Consider the following 21,990-nt stretch of genomic DNA (forward strand, 5'->3'; position numbering starts at 1 on the left):
TCTATTTTATTTAAATAATTTATCAGTTCAATCAGGCCTGGCAATGTATTGCAACATTGGATTTCTCATTAGGCCTATCTGCATTGGAGTTCGGCAAATATATGGGCTAAACATATTTTGAAATAGAGACTTTGTTTCTGAGAAGTTTATAAAGTTAGTTTGTTTGTGTGTTCTTCATTGTCGCGTAAATATCATGCTTGGACAAATGATCATAGACTTTGCATGGGATGGGCTCAGTAATTAAATCCCAATGTATTTGGTATTCTTTACTGAAGCAGCGGGGCAAACTAGTGCCACTGTATTCGAAACTTGAAAGCGGTCTCCACCTCTGTCTGCTATACTGCTGTTTCCAGTAGTGTTACATTTTCATTCGGGGCAGGCAAATGTATGAGATCAACTGGTTCTCACAGACTTGGTGGCGCCAGGCTTTCACACACTCACAGGATATGTAAAGACTTCAATAACGACCCATTAGCCCTAATCATTGGGAATCGATCAGGCGTTAACGCGTCTTTGTTGATGCAAATTTGGGAGAGGGCTGGGCATATAAATGCTGACCCTCTAGAACTTCTCACAGCACTCTGACCCTGAGTGCATAGACTACTGTTTGTTGACCAAGCTTCGGGAATAGTTGTATAGAATTTAGGCACAATCAAGAAACAGTAACAACACGAAGATGGTTAAAATACTTTCCGTCGACTGGATGGCACAGAGCTATCTCAAGAGTGAACCAAACAATGCCTTGCAACCAATGGAAAATATGCCAACCCTGGGTAGACCTCATGTGCCCTGTATGGTCCAGCCACGACAGCCTACCTCTTACAACAAGGTTTACCTACAGCCCAAGCCAAACTCGACAAAAATGGCTTCTACTGAGAAGAGCAATCCAAATTTTAGCCTGGAGTCCTCTGTGCATCAGACAATGTGCTCCTCACCAACTCGTAAGTACAGACTATTGACTTTTCCCACAGTAACATAGCCTACCGTATTTAACTGTAAACAACATGACAAAATTATATGCAGTTAACTAACATACATCTACTTTCTATTGCAGTGACAGAAAACAATGGATACTCATCTGGGTATGAGAGTGAGGCAGCTTCTTCGGAATGTCCTTCTCTTGAGGATGGCAGCGACGGAGAACGGAATGGGGCCCAACGCCGTATGCGAACTAAGTTTACCCCAGAGCAGATTCATAAATTGGAGAAGATATTCAACAAGCATAAATACCTGGATGCTGGGGAGCGCGTCAAAACCGCACTGAAGCTGAATCTCTCTGAAACTCAGGTACGGGCCGCTTTGTGCAACACTAACGTATGATTTTAACTATTTATTACAATGGAAACATGTTTGCCTTTGGCAGTGTGGAACTAATTGCATTGGAGCATAGCTGGCATAGCACACGTACTGTCACAAGGCAGGTAGCATAATATATAACATGGACAGGTGGACATGAATCATTGTGACAATACGGAATGGATGAGCTGAGGAGTGCAGTGCTAGTGCCATGCCAGAACTACACCAATGCAATCGTCATTCATTCGGTTCAAACCATTCAATTTAAATGTTGGTCGTTGGTGTTGTTGATACTGATTCTCAACGTTTGTACATTTTGTGTTACAGGTGAGAACTTGGTTTCAAAACAGGAGGATGAAGCTGAAACGTGAGGTCCAGGATTTGCGCGCTGATTACCTTACTCCCACACTGTCTCCGATGGTGTTTCCACGCATAAGCCCTTTTCAGAACCATGGCTTCGCTGGACAGCAACTTCCATATTCCGCCACAGCAAATCACACATTATACCACTCCATGGTGCCACAAATGCCAATGCCACATATGTTTTCGCACCAGCCACAGGCAATTATGTCCAATCCGCATTACTTCTAAAACTGCTCGAAAGACAGAACTATCGACCAAAACACTTAAAATGTGTAGAATAAGTGCAATCTTCTTGTATAAATGTGATATGTAAAATATATAGGCCTATATTTTTGTGCAAATATGTATAGGGACAAATGTTTATTTTATGATTCAATAAAAAGCTTTCTATCACAATCTTGGACTTTTTTCAATGGTGGCATTACCATTTTATATTGCAGTAAAATTGACTTATCGTCGGTTAGGTTTGGTTTGAGAAAAAGGTGGATAGTTTTGTGATTATAGGTAATTGAATGTTGATAGGCGGGTAATTTTAAATGTACAGAGGATTATATGTACATGCTTACATCTTCATAGTCCTTCTGTCCATAAAATGGGATCGGACATTGAGGATAAGGTTGTCAGTGGGTTATGGCGAACATTCGAATTGTGTATCAGATACACTTATCGTTTTGGGTTAAGGGTCGTACGTAAACCGCCTCCCGTGCTAATTCAATCATTAAAGTCCGACCAGTGAACCCAAACTTAAAGGAAGACATACGTTGATTAGTAACATATTTGGATGCAATTCCATTTTCAACCACAAACATACACCTACATCGTCATAACAGAAACGATCAATTGTTCAGGAATCTTTCGTATCAAATAGATATTGGATATTTGTAGTGTACGCAGACGGATCATTGGGATAGGATTTGGCGGCGACATTGCCCTAATCTCAACGGCTGGCAGTCTCGTGCTGTGCTTTCATATGCGCGTCAACTAATTCTGTTTGTCCCAGTGGCGGCACTTCAAACGCAAGCTAACGGGGAGATCATGGTCAACAATTAGTCCCAATTAAACCTGTCATTGATGTGTTTACACTTACCATAGGAGCCCCCGGGACAGGCTCCAGAAAGTCTGGGGTATTGTGTGTCTGAGGAGACCACCAGTTTTAGGTTTGAAGTTAGACCTGGGGTTATCCTGGGTCTGTGAATCTGTGATTAGATTGCTGAGCCCCAGTGCCTTGACGTCCAGTCCCTTGTATACGCACAACAAATCAGTGTAGGATCAGTCCATGCATATCAAGGGCCAGTAAAGTTTTCCCTTGCAGGCATACTTACATGATAGGCCTAGATTATGTAAATACTGAGAAAACTGTCACGTTTAACAATAAACTTGTACACGTTTTCTTCTTTTGTCTGTAAATATTACAATATTTTTTGTTTCAAGCCTTGGTTTTCAATGGTTCTTTGGGTGTCAGTCGCTTGGGAAACAACGGCTATTGAAATGCAAGTCAATAAAGATCAAACAGGATTCTCTCACTTTCTATTGATGCCTGCTGACCGCGGTCACACCCACTGTCTGTGACAACTGGTCGCGTGAGGCCTCATCAGCAGCTGCAGACGACGGCTCTTCTGCCTCCCAAAACAAACTTCTTAGGGACTCTGATAAAGACAATGGACAAGCTTACTAGGAAATACATTCCCATTGGAGATTACATTTTGTATTTGCTAATAACGCAAAATTCACAAGGAGGTTCTCTCATCATCATTTGTTGACGTGATTATGACCGTATTCACATATAGGTAGGCCTATAGTCATTGAATCCCATTGATTGCAAATGATTCAGCACCTTTCCAGACATCCAAACACAAAGCTCTTGAAACATTCCATTCCGAGTTTAGATTTATTCCCTGCAGATAGGCTACTATGCTACTGTAGGCATATGTCCTCGATTGCTCTACTCAGACTTGTCGGCGCCTGGACACATCAACCAAGCACAGAGCGTGCGAAACACCACGATTGCAACAGCTATTATCTTTAATTAGGACGACAATCAAGTGTCTATGGTTCCGTTGAGAAGCATTTGCATACGCCAATAAAGAGCTATGTCTCTTATATAAACGAAGGCCCAAGTCTCGAAAACTCAAACGCACAGATATAGGCCTATCATGGCGAAGAACTTCTCAGTGCAATGGCTGTCTCAAAGTTTTTACACAAAGCAAACGGAATTTAATGACGTTGAGGATACAATTCATAGTCCAAGATCTCAGAAACAATCAGAAGGTTGTAAACAAAATCTTTCAGAGTCGAGGCTTCATATTGAGTTAGAAGAACTGACAAGGGAATCAAAACAAATGTTCACATCGATATCACCAAACAGTAGGTTACGTAGCTACATGTATCCATTCGAACAACTGAATGAATTATATTGTTGATTAACTGTTGAACTTGTTTAACCAATAACGTTTTATCTGTGCAGATAACTTTGGCTATACTTCAGGTTATGAGAGTGAGGTGGCGGATGACAACGAGGGCGAGGCTGCGCTCAGTCGGCGGATGAGAACCAAGTTCACATGTGACCAGATCTACAGACTAGAAAAAACCTTCAATACGCACAAATACCTGGGCTCCACGCAGAGGAGAAAAATAGCTGATAAACTGGGTCTTTCTGAAAATCAGGTAAGGTCAGCTAGCAGTTATGTGTTTTGGCCTGTTTAACGTAATTACAATTATATATTGTTGTTTTGACCGAACTATTATGTACTTTTTTACACATCTGTATAGGTGAAGACCTGGTTTCAGAACAGAAGGATGAAATTAAAGCGCGAGGTACAACAGGATGTGAACTCGGATTTTGTTGTGCCAACATCCATGCTGCCACTGCTGGCCTATGCTTCCGCTCCAACATTTCAGCACCACATTGCGTCTGGACAGCACCCCACCTATAACCAGACAATAGAGTTCCACCCACCCCCGCGACTTCCCACCCACTTACCACGACTCCCCATCCAAAACGTATACCAGCAACCTCTCCATCCACTGATTCTGACTCATTATTATTAAGGTGTTTTAAAATATTGTATTATGGCCCTTGATTGCTGCTATAGAATTGTTCAATACTTCTATTCATGTTTAATGGAATCGTTATAGAAATCTAATATCTAGGTTTGTATTCACCTTTGCACCAGTGTTGTATAGCCTATACGTACTATTTATTTTATAAGTATAACTTCATATATATAGCCTATATATAATCATGTAGCCTACCTTTATGCAACCTTCTTGAGAATGCATTTATTACAAATAAAACATTATTTTAATACTCATTACTTTGTAATTTACAGGGATTTTACTTCAGTAGCCCCATTGGAATGCCTAGTTTGATTATAGCGACTACGAATCCAAAACATCGAATAAAGCCAACTTGGATGCTTTCTTACAAGGTCCAGTGAGACGTGTAGTTTATCAAATCATTTTTCCATGATTTTCTGTTTCTGTTTTCTGTCAATTTACTTTAATCAGAAGTTTGTTATAAAGTTTATTCAAACCGAATGCCTGAGAGAGGATACGTTTGAGACTTTTCACATAACAGTCCTGTGTGATATTTATTTTATTTTATGAGTGATCCACAAGTTTTCTTAAATGTAAGATAAAAATGTTAGCAAACATACGTACTTTTTTGAACTGCCTCAAGAGAATTGGAAGGAGAGTAGGGCTTTGGATTTTGCCTCAGTATTCAGTATTCCAACAACTCACAAATACAGCACATACAGTACAACATAAAGTCCTTTAGTAATGATGTAGTAATCATGTTTGATATCAATGTCAGTTACGCAAATATTCTGGGTTGGTGTCCTGTACTATCTTCGAATCTTCTTTTATATCTTAGAGTAAGTACAAGATCATTGAGATACATTTAGCTCCATTGTCTCTAAATGGTCTATTCGCACTGCTCTCAAAGCAAAGAGGCGCGCGGCGCCCTGAAGTCTGCCCTAGGTGTCTATTGCCTCACGTTAAGTCGTTAGTTGATATCAGCATATAGGTGGCTGATTGAGTCATTCTATCACAACGAATTATTGGGTCTTAATGTGTTAACTTTCGAAATTGAACATTCTTGTTTGAATGCATATCTCATTGAGTGCACTTTACACTCAATGGCAGATTTCATCAACATAGCTAAATCCTTTCTCCTTTTAAAGTTTGGTAGAAATGACAGACATGCCCCACTAGGAGGCACAATCTTCCATTAAGTCAATAGGAGCAATGTCATGATCATCCAACTGTTTATGGTACAATTCAACCACCCTAGGTTTGTATGGTTTCATTTAAAAATGAAGTCTCTATTGAATTGTCTCCGACTTCCCTCCAGCCCACAGTGTGATCAACTAGTGTCATAGCTTAAGCATGCACTAATAGAGACATACTGTATACAAAGTGAGTGGCACTCAGGTAAGAATGTGTTAATGGCTTTGCTGTTGACTGCTGCTGGTTGGAAGCTGGACACCAGAGAGACTCAGTGGAGACGGGTCTGGTGACTGTTTGTCCTACAGTACTGTTGTCAGCACCATGTCATTATAATTTGAACATGCAGTTAACCTTGTACTGATACCCACACCTTCTGAACTTTCTGCTATTTAGTCGCATAGAAAGACTGTTAAAGCTCAAAACTCAACCGTCATAAACTGCATGAGAAGATTGAATGTCTACTTACTGGAACTATCATCGGAAGGAAGATTGAACATTTAAATATTGTGATGAAACAATAGTCTCTCAAAGAATGATGCAAACAAACCAGGGAGCAGTGATTCTTTCTTTGTGTATTTTAATATAGCTTCATGGCGATCAAGACCAAAAGGGCCCCCCCTCCACTCGAGGAGGGGGAACAACATACAACATAACACCATCAACATTCATATCTTGACTTTATACTATGAAATCGAAATGTTGAACATACATATATGCTTTTGAATAGCGGTCATTACAACCAGCAGACTGGTCCCATCATCTGTAGGGAGAGGCTGGAGTGTCCAAGGCGTGTTCTCCGTCTGAAGCCGTTGGCTAGGTTCCAGGTGTATGTGGGGTGAACACGGAGAGCTGGTAGCAGGGACTGTCCTGTGGAATACCTCTGCAGCCCCATTTTCCCATGCCCTATGCCTCTTTAAAGCTAAGTCTCAAAGAGGTATATGCATAGGAAAAAGGAACAGCGAGTGCAAAGTGCCCCCGGGAGTCCTCTACTGCAGCCACCTATAGGGAAAACACACAAGATGTCGCACAATATCAAACATAAAACAGTTTCAAAGAAGATCCAACGTCAAGTAATTTCTGACACACACCCCTGCAGTTTACAACCTGTACACAGTAGTACATCGAGACTTTTCAGCAAGTAAATCTAGAACACAGACAGATGTTGTTACTCACGGAAACTGTTGAAATCAACTGTCTGTTTTGGAATTGTAATGTTCTATAGCTGCACCAGAAAGTTGGAGAGTTATGAAGTAGAGTCCAGAAGGAAGCAGTCTTACCCTGTGAGGTGCCAGCTCCTTCTCCCTGATGCCTGCATCTCTGCCTGAACCTTTATCCCTCCCCAGGGACCTTGAAGATGTTTGAGGAAGACAAAGTAGCTGTTTTCTGTGCCTGCTCAGCATTTAGCCCACCTCCTTGGTGTCAGACCATGGCACGTACCCTCAGGGACCTCAGAGATTCCCCAAACTAGACAGAAAGACAAAGTAATCAGGGAAAAAAAATGTTCTGAATTTTCTGCAAGGTTGATGGCATTGGCTACAATAATTAATTCTCTACTATCTTCCAGGCAAGGCGTCTATAGGAGTGGAGCGAGGAAGGAGGGAGAATGAAGAGTTTATTCGAAACTACTGAAAAATTTTCTTATCGGTTCAGGGTCTTTGTCTCTCTCTCTCAAGAGAGAGGTCCCATGCTTTTAGCACTGAAGGTCTCCAGACAAGGACTCTCGGGGTGTGCTGAAGTGAGACACTCACACAACAGCACGCGCACACAACACACACAACAGAGGCGCACACATAAACACACACATTCACAGGCACACAGGCGTTCACATGCACTAATGTGCGCACACACACACATGCAGGCACACACACACACCCACACGTACACACACACACTCACGCACACACATTGGGGGAGTGTTGTGCCATGTCAAGGCCAGTGCAAACCAGCCAGAGATGAAACTGTGCACTCCTCTTCTAGAGGCTCTGAGCTTGCAGGTCTTGAGGCAGCAGTCATGCATCATGGAGACTGAAAAGGAGGGCCTGTCATCCATGGCCAGGTTGTCCTCACTGGGCATTTCACCGTAGCAGGTCAACATTATCTATCTCTGGCCCTTGGAGTTTGCAAGGATGAACTTTAAGAATAGAGCTTAAACAACGGCAAACTAAGCTATTTTGAACTTCACTAAGTTGTGTTACATATTGTGTGAAACATTGTTTAAAGTGGTATTTGTTATGAGAGTCACCACTGGGTGGCAGCAATCTCTAGCACTGATGCGCAAACATGATCACACACTGGTTTGTGCTCTCTGTGACCTCATTAAAAATAGTCCTTTAAGAGCTTCATGAGTCGATCATGTGCCTGACTTGTAAGTTGTATTCATTCTCTCTCCCTCTCTCTTTCCCTTTCTTCATCCCTTTTCACTCTCACTTTCTCGCTCCCTCTCTGTTTCTCTCTTTATCTCACTTCTTCCTTCTTTCTCATGCTCTCTCTCCCCCTCCCTCTTCCCTGCTCTCTCTCCCCTTCTCCCTGCCTCTCTCCCTGTACTGTACGTGTGCCAGAAAAGGGATTGTGAGGTCCATTCACCTTTGTTAAAACCCTTGACTCGTTTCAGTCTCAGTTCTCAGGGGTGTCTTATAATTGGCTACATTTTAGCATGCTACTTTGTAAAATCTTTTTATTTTTTTGCCAAGTTTTACATTTGAGATAGAAAATGCAGTGTTAAGCAGAAATGTCTCACTTCTCAGAAGTGGGCAACAAAAGCTGCTTGTTCATCTAAATAGACCTGCCATGTATCAGGAACTAGTTTTGTCAGAGTTTTGTCAATTCACAGAAGTTCTGTTTTGCAAAAGTGGTTTGTCTATTAGGTGGAATTAACTTGTACCTTAAGTTGCTACACACCATTAACAATACATATGTATCATTGATTTACTGATGTACTAATCCATTTAGGAATTTTTGTACTAAAATAAACTACAATGTCAGATTTCTTTGAAAGGAAAAACATGTTGTGCGGCCGTGGCAAATGTTTAGAAAGGAAAAAATATGTTGACTGATTTCGATAGATTTCTCAAATAGTTTGTGTAAAAGCGAGGAGGTCTTGGTCACACATTCAATATAAACTATTTCTCTTTAGAAACAAAGTATGTCTTAGAATAATAATGTTCCAAAACCACTCCTGCAGATTTACAGGAAATCAACCCAAGGCCAAATTCGAGGAATGCAATCATCTGTATCGGTACTCAGGATGTTGGTACAAAAGCATTTTATTTAAACATCAGCACATACACACACATCTCTGTATAGCATGGATATACAGACAGGAAAGCTTTCCCTACATCTCCCAGTAGTTATCATGTTTTTAACTTCCCCTCCCCCTGTTTCCTGCCTTGAGTGGGAGAGTTGGGGAGGCAGACAGCTGAAAACGGGGCCTCCACGGGCCCTACATGCAGGGGCCAATCTGCATCTGGCGCGGGGGGCTGACAGAATGAGGCCAGGGGGCTGTGTCTGGGCAAGAGAGGAGGGAGGTACACTTACCTTTCCCAGGGTGCCCAGGAGGGTGGGCTTCCAGGCAGATAGACACCTGGCACCTGGTGGGAGGTCTAGGAGGACACCTGCAGCACTGAGATGGCAAACACTCTTCTCAATACATGAAAGCCTGTCTGGATTTGAGTGTGCAACACATGTCTGTGTGAGGTATGGAAAGAGAGAGACAGACAGAGAGAAAGAGACAGAGAGAGAAAGGGAAGGAGAAAGAGAGAGGGATAAATGGTGGAGAGTAAATGAGGTCAAAATAATATGTGAGTCCATGGCATCAGGCCAGGCTTCAGTGATCCAGCTGAAATTAACAGACAAAATGGTGTAAATGACTTCTGAGGGTGGTCACATATCGAAATACACCATTTCCACTGCTAGCCATTTGTAATGAACCGTGCTGGAACAAATTTCACATTTAGACGAATGTGTCTGTCTTTAAGGCAGTACATTTTTACTTTGTTCCTGCTGTTTCAATGTGTTCAGCAATGTGTGACCTCTCGCTATCTCACATTCAGAGGTGTTTATGAATGCACCAACACAGCTTGATACCCCCACCCTTCCCTGCTCTGTAGCACCACCATCATTGTCCAAGCCTGAAACACATCATGTTCAGTCAAGATCATCTTCACCCAAAGACTTAGCTGTGGGGGCAAAATCAATACACATACCAATTAAGGATTGTCTGTAGTCAAGCTATGCTTCACAGGTTACCATCGTGACCTCTGTCAGTGACTGAATTTGACAGAACCAGTTTGCCCTACATGAATGTACCACAATGGTTGGGTGGAGGGTTTTCTTTGGCCATGTGCAGATTGTAGCTGTGGAACTACATTTATATTTAGTCATTTAGCAGACGCTCTTATCCAGAGCGACTTACAGTAAGTACAGGGACATTCCCCCTGAGGCAAGTAGGTGAAGTGCCTTAACCAAGGACACAATGTCATTTTGCACGGCCAGGAATCGAACCGGTAACCTGCTGATTAATTGCCCGATTCTCTAACCACTCGGCCATCCCCCTGTCACTTTCACATGTATGGGGGTAAGATCACCTCTGGGTTCTCCCTAGTCCTCATCTGCTTCCTCGTCTGAAGGCGGCTCGCAGACAACAGCAGTGCCTGTCAGTCTCCCTTGAAGATATTTTAATTTAGGCATCTCCCTCAGGCCGGGGCAGATTCTCACTTCAAAGACTGTAGGTCCCCAGGTCTCCCCAGGAGTTGCCATATAAGGACTCTCTGTCTCTATCTCTCTGCCTCTGCCTCTCTCTCTCTGTCTCTGTGTCTGTCTCTCTCTCTCTCTCTCTCTCTCTCTCTCTCTCTCTCTATCTCTCTGTGTCTGTATCTGTCTGTCTTTTGTTTTCTCTCTTTGTCTCCTTCTTTCTCCGTCTATTTTTCTGCATGTCTCTCTCTCACTCTACATTCATGTGCTGATGAGGTCGTCAAGATAATCCTGGAGATTGTCTTTCTCTATGATAAACAAAACACTTGAGGCCCTAGCTGGGAGAAATAAAATACCTGGATAATTCCACATAACATCCTAATAATGATGTGCAGCTTGTGGAACAATGTTCACGTTGGCCAAGCAAGTAATGGTTTATGTAACCATTTTGTCCATGTACCCAGGTCTCAGGTTTCAGTGTTACTGTGTTTATTCGTCTGTTTGTTGACCTTGTATCCTTTCCCAGCCTTGTTGGCAAAAAAACATCTATTGTGTTGTGTTTGAGAGATGTGCAGAGTAAATATAAAAGCCCAGGTCAAGGTATTCTGTTAAGAACTGTCTCTGCTATTGTACCTCACAACCACACCGATGCAACCCCCTCTCTGTTTATCTAGATTAGCTGGTTTGATCTGGGCTAATAGTGCTTTAATACTGCAATTAAAGATCAAACGCTGATTTACTGAAATATTTAGTGCAGAACACATTCTGCTATCCCGCTGCCTCGCTGCCTCACTTCCCTCAGCCGTTAGAAAAGCATGACTCAGCTGCATTTTATATTTGTGCGTAGGTCACACTTTGCTCCCCAATGGTTTTTTTCCCTCCTCTCTCTGTGTCCTTTGATCTGTTTCCCCCCTCTTTTTTAAAACTATTTTTCCCTTTTCTACCTATCCCAGTGCTATTGAAGTTGAAGTGTCAGAATGTGCTCCATTTCAGAAGCACAGTATAAAGCCATACACTCTACACAAACCGAGCAGAGGGGAGATGGTTAGAAATGGAAAAACCTCTCTAGTTCCGCTCCAACCCGCTCCCCTACTGTGTATGCGGTCTGAGGAGGGGAGATGTGAAGGTCGCTGGCACTTTCTTGTTTTTTTTTCTCCCTTTCCTTCACTTCACTTCACTTCACTTCCCACTCTCTCTCTCTCTCTCTCTCTCTCTCTCTCTCTCTCACCCTCCCTACCTCCCTCCCTCCTTCTCCTTGCCTCTCCCTCCCACAGCGAGGTGAGATCTCTTTCTCCCTGTGCTACAGCAGGCAGAGGATCAGACGTGGGCATGGGAAACAGGGTCGAGGCCTCTCACAGAGAGGAGGCTCCCACCTCCTGTCCACCACCCTTCTCTTCTACCCCCCCCCCCTCCCATGCCTAAACCTACCTCCACCCCCTTCCCCATCCTCCCCCATTCAGTCCAGTGATAAGGGAGAGACGAGAGGCTCTGTTCCGGTGGTGGGAACCTGTTGGAGGGGGGGTGGGGAGCTGGAGGGGGTGGGGGGGTGGGCAGGGGAGGGGCTGTGGAGATAAGGCTGACAGCTGCTGGTCCTTCTCCAGGGAACAGGGAGTTCTGGGACTCTGATACTGTCTAGTACTGCAGAGGGGATGAAGGTCGGTGACGCGGTGCCCAAGGTGCCCAAGGCGGGAATGTGTGTGTGCATGTGTGTTTGTGCATTTGTTGTTATGCACTTCTCAGTGAAAAAATCCTTGAAGGAACCACAAGCCCAAACAAAAAAAATGAGCACACAACAAACTGGCCCAATCAAGGCTAACCCTAACCCAGGTCAAGTTGACCCGACGCAGAGAAAAAACTCAAGGCCAGATCCAGCACCCTGGTACAGAGAACTTTAGTGCTAGGTCATTTCACCATGTCCACCATGAGTCCTATAGCTGGAGGGCATCTATAATGTATCCAAATTTAGTTTTGAACCTGAGGCCCGTCCTCCCCCATGCAAGGTTGTTGTCTGTGTTCAGTAAGGGTAATGAGCTGTCAATCACGTGAGCGTGTTTGATACACAGACAGCTCTCAGGGACCAGTGAGTTATCGCCAGACTGAAACTGAGCTGAGCTGACAGCAGAGCATAAAAAAAAACAAACAGCCACATTAGCATCCGCCTGGTCTGACCTCGTACCTCCTATTCGGTCTAAAGGAAAATGCTATTGGCTTTTCCTTATGCAGTTGAGTGGAAGAGGCGAGGCAGGGACAGGCTGGCAGTGGAGCGGGTGGGGGCATTCTAGAGAACACCCCCCTCTGTTGGAATGTTTCAGCATCTCCCTGACACGTCCTCTCATTATGAGAAACAGAGCTTCCTGCTTGGGGGGGCAGGTGTTCCTGGGGCTGTCACAGTATCACATCAAACACAGATCCCGTCACCGTGCAAGCACACACACACACGCACACACACGCACACACACAAACATAATAAATAGCTTCAGTTGTGAGAGTAGCATGCTATGACAGCATCACATCTCTTCAGTTATCCATTCAGCACGGGAGAATACTGTTTATGACGAAGCTACTTTCTCATCGCCGCCATTTTAGGTTTAGTGGACCAGGTCATGTTTCAATCAAAGTGATGTTACTTCAAACTCAACTCTCTGTCTAACCCTAACCCCTGAACACACATTCTCGAAGTTTATCATCATTATCATTTTACTGTGAGAAACATTTGCTCATTGGGTCTTGTGGCCTCTGTGGACCTAAATGTGTGCATAACCTTGTCACTAGGGGGGGCATGTTCACCATCTGAGAGAGACAATGAGATCAACTGATTGTGTTTCCTTTCATGAGAGAAGAAGAATGAATGATTGTTTACAAATTCATATCATGTTCTACCCAAGTCAGGCCTTTTGCCGTGAACTCTGTCATGTAGTCCATCCTCTCCTGCAGGTTGTTTAGACAGCTGTCAAACAGCCATGTGTCTCTCAGGGTTGACATGAGCTGGCTCAGCACACGATCAGCAGCCTGGTAGTGTAGCCTCATCAGGAGAGAGTAAAACAGACACCACCTCTCAGATTGTCAGAGAGGATAGGATATGCATCACCGTGACGAACCAAAACGATGTCTCCTCTCTCCACTGTGCTCTCAAAGAAGATGCCGCCAGCACGTGCTGAACAGACCAGACAGGCAGATCTAGCACTCTCTCTCCAGTTGGAAATTTCAACTCAGTCTCTCATGGTTGATGCTGAAAGGAAAATTGACCATCTGAAAGACTTTTTATGGAATTCAAACTAACATTATCGTGCCATTTTGAAGCCTTGCATATTCTGAAGATCTTCTCACCTGAGTAGAATGTGTTCAGTTCCCCCGATTGACACAGGGACCAGTAGTGTGGAGTGAAAAAATAGGCAATAGGAAAATGTTTCGAGGCTGAAACCATTTTTGTTTTGATAATGTTCCTATGTGCTTGCTATTATCTGGAATTCCCCTAAGAAAACTAAGCATGCATGTCCACAAATAACCACGGCACACATTTGCTGAGACCACACTCTGCAGAGTGGAACAGCTGAGGGAAAGAAACGATCTTTTCTCCTGCCTTCTTTGTTTCCTTTTAATTGACTTTTTAACGAGGTGGTGTTCAGGTTGGCCAGATACCATACACACACAGACAGGTCTATCTTCCTGAGAGGGCTGAGGAAGCAAATTCATTAGAAGGTGTGTTTGTGTGGATGTGTGTGTATGGGCTTAATAAAGCACATGCATGTTTATGTGCAAAAATAGATATACCTTCCCAATCTCTGTAAGATCACTGGAGGCCACAGCAATGCATTCTAATTTGATATATATGCAACTTGGGAAGAGCTAAGACTTTGCAAACTTATCATTTGCATTGGTAGTACTGTCTTGATTAAATGCTGTGAGCGTTATTTCCTTACACATGCATCTTGTAGATTAGCAATGTCCGTGTGGTGGTTTCCTCCACAGAGCCGTACGCTGAGGCTCTTTATTCGAAGACATCCTGCATGTTCAAGTCCCCATGTTTCAGTTAGCAATTGAAGCATGGAATTACGTCAACCTAAACCACTGACCCCAGTTGGACGGCATGGACAGTAACATCAGGTGGCAACATGCAGATGTGGAGTGGATCTTTAGATTGGTGCTCGGTTCATTTAAAATGTGTCCTAACATTGCCTGTTTTTTCAGTGTTGAAGCTGTGTTAGTATGCCATGTGGATGAGACACCAGCCCTGGAGGGAGACAGTTAACTGTACAAAAGACCTCAGGGAGCCACAGCTGATGTTATCATATCTTCTGAAGCCTCCATTTTCTTCTTTGAACATACTTTATCTTCACACCTCCACTCCCCTAGAAAGAAAATAACAGTCGGGGGTTTCTTTGAAATTAATAAGCAAGAAGCAGGGGTCTAGGTTTTGGTTGAAGTTTACCTAATTGGAATAACAAGCACACTGATTTAAACACAAACATATTGCTGGGTGACATTCATCCATGTTAATGCCTAAAGATCTTTCATGAACCATTGAGAATCAGTAACGGTGAGGGATATCACGCTATCCGTATCCCAAACCAAGTCCTAAGTACTTCCTCTGAGGCGACTGTTTCACAATCCCGTTGGAAAAAAACCCAGGATATGAGGTGTACAACCCAGCTTTGCATTAGCATCCAACACAAACATGCACCAGTACAAATGGCACAGAATGGCTATATGTGCCACTGCAGCCTCCTCGACACTCTGGATGCATTTCCCATCAGTGAGATGGGATGCTGTTTGCCCATGACTGTGCAGTGCACTCAGATTGTTGATGTCTGGCACAGGGGGAAAGCGAGCGGGGCTTGCGGCTGCACTGTACGCCCGGAGGAGAGCCCATTTTTCATTCCAGAGTGGTATTCCTCCTGACACTTCCTCCACCGGCCTGGGATTGTAAATTGACAGCAGTTTCTGGGGAGGACCGGGGGATGAAAGAGAATGTGGGAGCGAAGTGACAGGGTTTTGAAATGGTTGGGAAGTCCATCCATCAACGCTTCCAATATGCCGAGAGAGACGAGCTTTAGGTCTGTTTTCCATGTCAAGATAGGTCATATCTTATTGGCCTAACTAGATACGGGGGTCATCAGGATTTGCAGGAACGTGTGTTAGAAAGGCAATGAGAGGGAAAGAGAGGATAGACAGGAGAGTAGTGAAAGCAGAAAATGTTTCTGTGCAAGGGACCCTTGTTTCACAGTGCTAGGCTTTTGGAGTGTTTGGCAGTGATTTTGTATTGACATTCTGTCTCCTTCAGAACAGTGAGAGGTCAACAAGCAGGGCGCACATGAAAAAACGTCAGTGTGTGAAAGTCGTGCTCCGGCACTTACTCAACCCTCTCTCTCAAACTCAGAACCCCACGATGCAACTTCCTGGCTTTAAACTCCAACCTCACACATACAGATGCAAGCACACACACACAACCTTGTCTCTATAGCAGCAGGTTCGAATATACAATTGCACACAAAGAACACCTTAACTCCATGCCCCTGGTTTTACCCTTCTCCTTCACACTAGCTCATTTAATCTATTCAATAATTGATCAGGGAGCACAGTATTTTATTCCTCCGGCCCAGACAAGAGAAGATAGGTACCTCTCCCCTTTCTCTCACCTGAATGCAACAGCAGACCCTCCTTCCCCCACCAACCACACCCCTTCTGTAAAGACTGCCATGGGAGCACATCAAAGACCTGCCCTCTGCACTGAAGGCAATGAAAAATAAATCAGCAAACAGATGAATTAGTAATCACTCAGAGCCAAGGCATCCTTAGTGGAAGCAGTCGCACTGTTGCATCATTCCACGTATCCTGCACCAATGGAGTTCTTCCTTGACCTTTCTGCATTTAGGCAGTTGGCTTCTGGTGCGTTTTATGTCTCAGTTTCAATGCATGAGGAAGGGTGAGTAAGGTTGGTCTTTAAGGCATCAATGTGCTGTACATCACTCCCTTCAGGCTGTTTGCATGATTTTTTACCCAACATGCTACAAATGACTCTCCTTGCCTCTGGTGAGGGATTTGTAGCAAGACAAGAACAAGATGATTTAACATGCAGGCGGAGGAACATTCTCGCTATTATGAAAGGGTTGGTATTTATATGTTCTCATAGTCATGTCCAGACGGCTAAACTGGCCACGTAGCGTAGCAGCTGTGTAGAGAATCAATTTACCAGGGAATTACGCTGGTAAGGTTATTCTAACCATTAAACTGCATGACGATTTGGTTACATTATGGTATCTTTAAAGAGCTTCATATGAAATAAAACAAATTGTATGGCTTTTAATGATTACAGGAGAGCTACAGAATCGAAAATACTGCCTTTAGGGTTCAAATGGACCATTCTTGGATGTCTGTGGGAGAAATATTGAACCATGTCAATGGCCTGTTCATTGACTGTACTCTGCAAAACAGCCCATCATATTGACATGTAGGCTGTTAATTCAGACCAAGGACACTGCAGTAATATACTTGTAACATGCAATTACAATGGCTGTTGGTTTGCAGCTTAGCTTAGCTTGCAGTGCAAGTATGTTGCTGGGTCTTTCGTTCAATGGTAAGCACTCCATCAATCACAATTCAGGACAGGTCATTAGAACCTTCTAGATTGAATAACAGGGCCAGGCAGTGGGGTTGACTGAAGATTGCTTTCCTCTCTCCTCTAAAACCTCTGATTGCACAAGAGGGTGGAAATGATCAGGAACACATGCTATGATAAGCACCTCATTCAGTATCGACCTTTAGCTGTGTGAATAACAACTTGCTGGTGTCATTCTCGGTAATGAATAACTAGAGTCCTAGGCAATGTGAACAAAAGCTTTTTGCTGCGGGTCACAGCACAAAAAATGTTCAGTGCACTCTTAGGCACAGGCAAGCTATGTTCCCTCTGCCCTGCTCCAGAGTCAGTGCGATACCTGAGAGTGACGTCTCAAGAGTGTCAGGAGTTCACACTTGAAGCATTGGGCACGCACACACACACGCACTCACCCACACTCACAGATTGGAGTGTGACCTGAACAGTGAGTCAGTTCGAGTCAGGATGTTGTTTTCTCTTCCAGGAGAACGGACACTCGACACACACAAGAGCAGGCAGCTGTCGGCCGGGGTCACGGGGTAACTGTCACGGCCTTTATACCGGCATGCCTTGACATAGGGAACCCTCAAAAGAGCCTGTCAAGACACATACCTTCCTGTAATTCTCCATAGTCACCTCAACTCCCTAGGTTAGACCTACCATAGCACATTAACGGTATCTCTATTTGATCTGTTAAGGGTACAGTCTCATATGACCACTACATGAGCATCAGAATTATACCGTTTTATCAATAAAACACAATTACAGACGTGATCATGGTCAAATGTGAGGTCACGTGGATGTGAGGTGTAAAAGCAGTGTTTCTAACTGGGTATTTTTGCATGAAGTGAGCAGAACACCCTCTCTTCTAACATCCAGTAATAGAGCCGGTACGGCATTGATGACTGCTCCCTTAGGAGAATGTGGGAGCACATTCAGGCACTGCTGGAGCCAGAAGACAGAGGGGGGAGATCACATGAATATCAGTGGTCCCCTGGGTCAGGCAGCTTTGGCTGCAAGCTTAAAGCCTAATCAATGAGGAAACACGACCCTTTTCTATCTGTAAAAGGCAAGATGCTTTTTTGGGGGGAAGGGAAACACAGAATGAGAATATGACATACATTATTAACTATTGAGAATATGTACTTGAGAAAGATCAAATTCTCCCTTTAAATATAATTTCATGTGGAACTGCCCCTTCAGCATTTAGGCCCTGTGAGACCTGTTAGGCATGTGATTTAGCTTTTGCCTCCTACAGCAGGTGCAAACTGTTGAACAGTGGTGAAAGGAAAAAGGAGCTGGCTGAACCTTCGCTTGCTGACTCTTATGATTTGGCTACTTTAGCTGTGGGCTAGCTGACTTCAATGTCCAAAACCATTAGTGAATTCTGTACTACCAAAGCACCGCTGTAGGGCAACCATTTTCCTGCATTAATGTCCTCCTTCTTATCGCAGCAATTCAAAGGCTTATCCTAATGCCTCAGTCAACCTGTGAATACTCCCAAAAATAACTCTGTGAGCTGCGAGGCACATCAAATGAGGGGACAAGTCGATCCTGCTCCACAGGCACATTTCAAAGCAGAACAATTTATTATCAAGTACAAGAATATCAAACAAGGAAAGAAAAAAACCTTCATCGTTTTCACAAAATTGTTTTGCAGCAACTCTGCAATCACTTCACTTTCGGCACAGAGAATTACATATTAAGCTTGGGTTTTTTCGTTTCGTTTTTCGTTTAAGCGTGTAGTTAAAATGTTCTTGCTTTCAGTTATAAATGCAGAACTGCCGGACAAGGTAGCAGAGTTAAGAGGCAATTCATAGGAGCGTTTGGGGTCTGGGGTTTGTAAAGTGCTTCTGCCCTCATTGAAATGTCCAATCAGCACTCGTTCAGGCCAGTGGTTTCTAAAACCCCTCTTGGGTTGAGGGGGGACTGTGCTATTGCCAGTCGAAGGAGCGCTTCACCAGCCTGTAAAAGGTGCGGTTGTGCTCCCGGAGGTAGGAGCGAAGCTGCTGCAGGACTGTACCGTTGACAGCGGGGTGGGGGCGTCCCTTGGACTCGTGGAGGCAGCGCTCCCGGCCATCGCTCCGGATGCAGTAGAAGCCCTTGGTCTGGTTGAAGTAGAAGTTGGAGGACATTATCCTGGGGGGCAGGTTGAGGAAACGCTCCACCCTCTGCAGCTCAGGCAGGGGGTCCCGGATCAGAGTGTCGCCGTCCACTATGTGGATCTGCTCCAGAGGGAAGTGGCGCAGCCAGTTGCGCATGTGGACGTCATACAGGCTCCTCTGGATGGCCTTGTAGCGCGTGTTGAGGGCTCCGTTCCGCACCAGTAGGTTCTCGATGGCCTGCACGGGCTTGTGGTTCTCCAGGCGGTTGAAGTAGACCTGCGTGTAGTCCGAGATGACCCGCTCCGCGGGGTCACGCAGAATCAGCAGCAGCTTGATGGAGGAGTTCATGGCGTGGATTCTCTCAGGCGCCAGGGCGGACGTGAAGTAGCCGGGAGTCTTCTCCACTGTGATCTGGTGCGGGTAAGAGTAGGGCATCAGCTCCCGGTACCAGTCGAAGCCCTTGGCGTAGTTCTCATCCCAGTCGAAGAAGTGCACCTCAGTGGCAGCAGCTGCGACCTCAGGATGGATGTCCAGCATCTCCAGGAGGGCACGCGTGCCCCCCTTGCGAACACCGATGATGATGCTATGGGGGGCACGTTTGCTAGTCCCAGGGGGAGGAGTCGGGGTCGGATCTTCAGTGTCATTGGCCAATAGTCCCGTGCCCAGATCTGGGGTGTCTAGTGTTGGGCTGTCCCCAGCATGGACAAACGGTGGCGGGGCAGTAAATGTCTGGAGCACCAGGAGAAAGGCAGGTGCCAGCAAGCGGGCCATGATGAGAAAAGAAGAAGAGGAGATGGTCAACGAGCGCTAAAAGAGGACAAAGGAAAGGTAGAGAATTCTTTCGGTTTAACTGTGGACCAGATCCATATCTCTGTGATCAAAGCGTATGGGAGCGGAGCGGGGAACAGCAGTCTGTGTTTGCCATTGAGCTTGACGAGGAGCCAGTCTCACAGCCAGTCCGTGGTACATCTGTACAGAAGACAAAAAAGACAGGAAACAACTTAGATCTCGACGTCTACGGCAGAATGAGAAGCTAGTTCGCCCCGAGGCACCTTCCTCTTTAACCTGACACAGCTTTCATGTCATTTATACAATGCATGTCAGTTTCAAGTACATCCTCCTTTTTATGATCTCCCTTTGCGTCTCCTTCCCTCCATAGGCCCATTTGAGCCCCCAGCCTATAAAAAGAGCCACTTTGCATCTATTGAATGTTGCAATTTAACTGTCTGAAAAAGATTCACACAACTCATTACAAAATGTGTCTGAGATCTGCAAGCGTGGCTGGAGGCCAAAACACAGAGGCCAGACCACTTCATCTTGTTTTACCAGGTCATAATCCCCACCCAGATCAATACACTTAACACCTGCCCTGGAACATCTACATCAAAAGGAGAGTGGGCCACGAGGGCAAAGTAGTAACAGGCATTGAAAGAAAATCCAACATTTAGATAACTTTGATTCTCCAGAAAAAAATATTGACATTGGGGTCATTCGATTCAGCACAAATGAAAGTAGAGAGAGATGGAAAAGGAGTTATATTACTCTACGTGAACTTAGCCTTAACAGTCCTCTCATATACTTTCTGGTGGAAAACAAGCTTAGTGAGCAGCCTTCTCCCACGCCAGAGCAACCAACTGCTTTGCGGTGTAAACACCAGCCAATACTACCAAAAGTCATGGTAATGCATTCTTAACCAGTGGATCTCAAACAGTGGGGCACTTCATGTGGGGGTTGGGTGGGGAGTGAGAGGATGACAAGATAATAATATTGCACAGGTATCTGATTATAAATGAAGGGAGCGTGGCTGTTTAGAGCAATCAAATGTTGACAAAGTTTGAAACTTGGACGGCTCCAAACTCCTACATATGTTTATCTGCCGGACGACACGCAGTGAGACAGGTAATCGGAGAAACTACGGGTGATCTCGTATCACTTTGTGAGGGTGTTGGCTTGTTTGCATTGCAATTTTGCATTGCAAAAAAAGTGGCAGTCATTTTTGCTGGTCATTGTAATCTCATCCCTCATGCCATCGTGGTAGCAGGACCTGGTAACAAATCAGGGTTTGTGTAGAGGTGACCTAAAGTTAGACATTTAGTGGATCTGAAAAGTATCATCCTATTAAGTTGTTAAGTAAAATCTTGAAAAAAGCAATCATGGCAAAATAACACCAAATAACTGGGGTATTCTGTGTCCTGCTGACTTTAATGATGCATTAAATTGCTCTGTCATTCCTACTGAATGTTGAATGAGCAGTACAGCGTTAATGATAAAGAACCACAGTACACTTGGGATGGAGCCATCTGTGCCATCATTCAAGAGAAGGACCAGCTGACCCTCCTGGCACCTTCAAGCTCTCAGGCGGTCGCCCGCTCCTACAGAGACACCGCCAGCCTTCCACTCTGCCTACTAACTATGTATATCTACTGCTCGCTATGGGGAGTGACACCCGCTTTGCTCTGGAACTATCAGCGGTGTCCAGGGACAAGGGATAGGGGACAGGGACTGGGTTCTGAAGACGGATCCTGGGGATAGACGGCGTGAATGCAGATGGGGCTAGGACTAGAGCTGCCACTGAGAGTGGGGCTGGGGGCTGGACCTACCCGTCGGTGCCGAGGCGGGGGCGGAGGACAGGAGAGAGAGAAATGGAGAGAGAGAGAGAGAAGCGGAGAGAAAAAGGTGCTCTGTGGACGTCTGTGCAGGGAGGCACTTATGTGC

At 44.7% G+C, this 21,990-nt stretch overlaps 2 protein-coding genes across 2 annotated transcripts; one reads left to right on the forward strand and one right to left on the reverse strand.

Moving 5' to 3' along the window:
* Positions 1-664: 664 nt before the first annotated feature.
* LOC136943392 (homeobox protein vent1-like) lies at positions 665-2,007 on the forward strand. Its single transcript, XM_067236679.1, has 3 exons — positions 665-941; positions 1,055-1,287; positions 1,624-2,007. The coding sequence occupies exons 1-3, from the start codon at positions 677-679 to the stop codon at positions 1,885-1,887; spliced, it is 762 nt and encodes a 253-aa protein (XP_067092780.1). The 5' UTR covers positions 665-676; the 3' UTR covers positions 1,888-2,007.
* A 17,097-nt stretch (positions 2,008-19,104) lies between these two features.
* hs3st1l1 (heparan sulfate (glucosamine) 3-O-sulfotransferase 1-like1) lies at positions 19,105-20,046 on the reverse strand. Its single transcript, XM_067236900.1, has one exon. It carries the CDS (start codon positions 20,044-20,046, stop codon positions 19,105-19,107), a length of 942 nt encoding a protein of 313 aa, XP_067093001.1.
* Between the last annotated feature and the right edge of the window lie 1,944 nt (positions 20,047-21,990).

Source organism: Osmerus mordax, chromosome 5 (assembly GCF_038355195.1).
Source record: "Osmerus mordax isolate fOsmMor3 chromosome 5, fOsmMor3.pri, whole genome shotgun sequence".
Taxonomy (NCBI): Eukaryota; Metazoa; Chordata; class Actinopteri; order Osmeriformes; family Osmeridae; genus Osmerus; species Osmerus mordax.

Coding starts and splice junctions, on each gene's coding strand:
- LOC136943392 (XM_067236679.1), top strand. CDS start 677: ATGGTTAAAATACTTTCCGTCGACTGGATGGCACAGAGCTATCTCAAG. Junction 942..1,054: donor AATGTGCTCCTCACCAACTC/GTAAGTACAGAC, acceptor TTTCTATTGCAG/TGACAGAAAACAATGGATAC. Junction 1,288..1,623: donor TGAATCTCTCTGAAACTCAG/GTACGGGCCGCT, acceptor TTTGTGTTACAG/GTGAGAACTTGGTTTCAAAA.
- hs3st1l1 (XM_067236900.1), bottom strand. CDS start 20,046: ATGGCCCGCTTGCTGGCACCTGCCTTTCTCCTGGTGCTCCAGACATTT.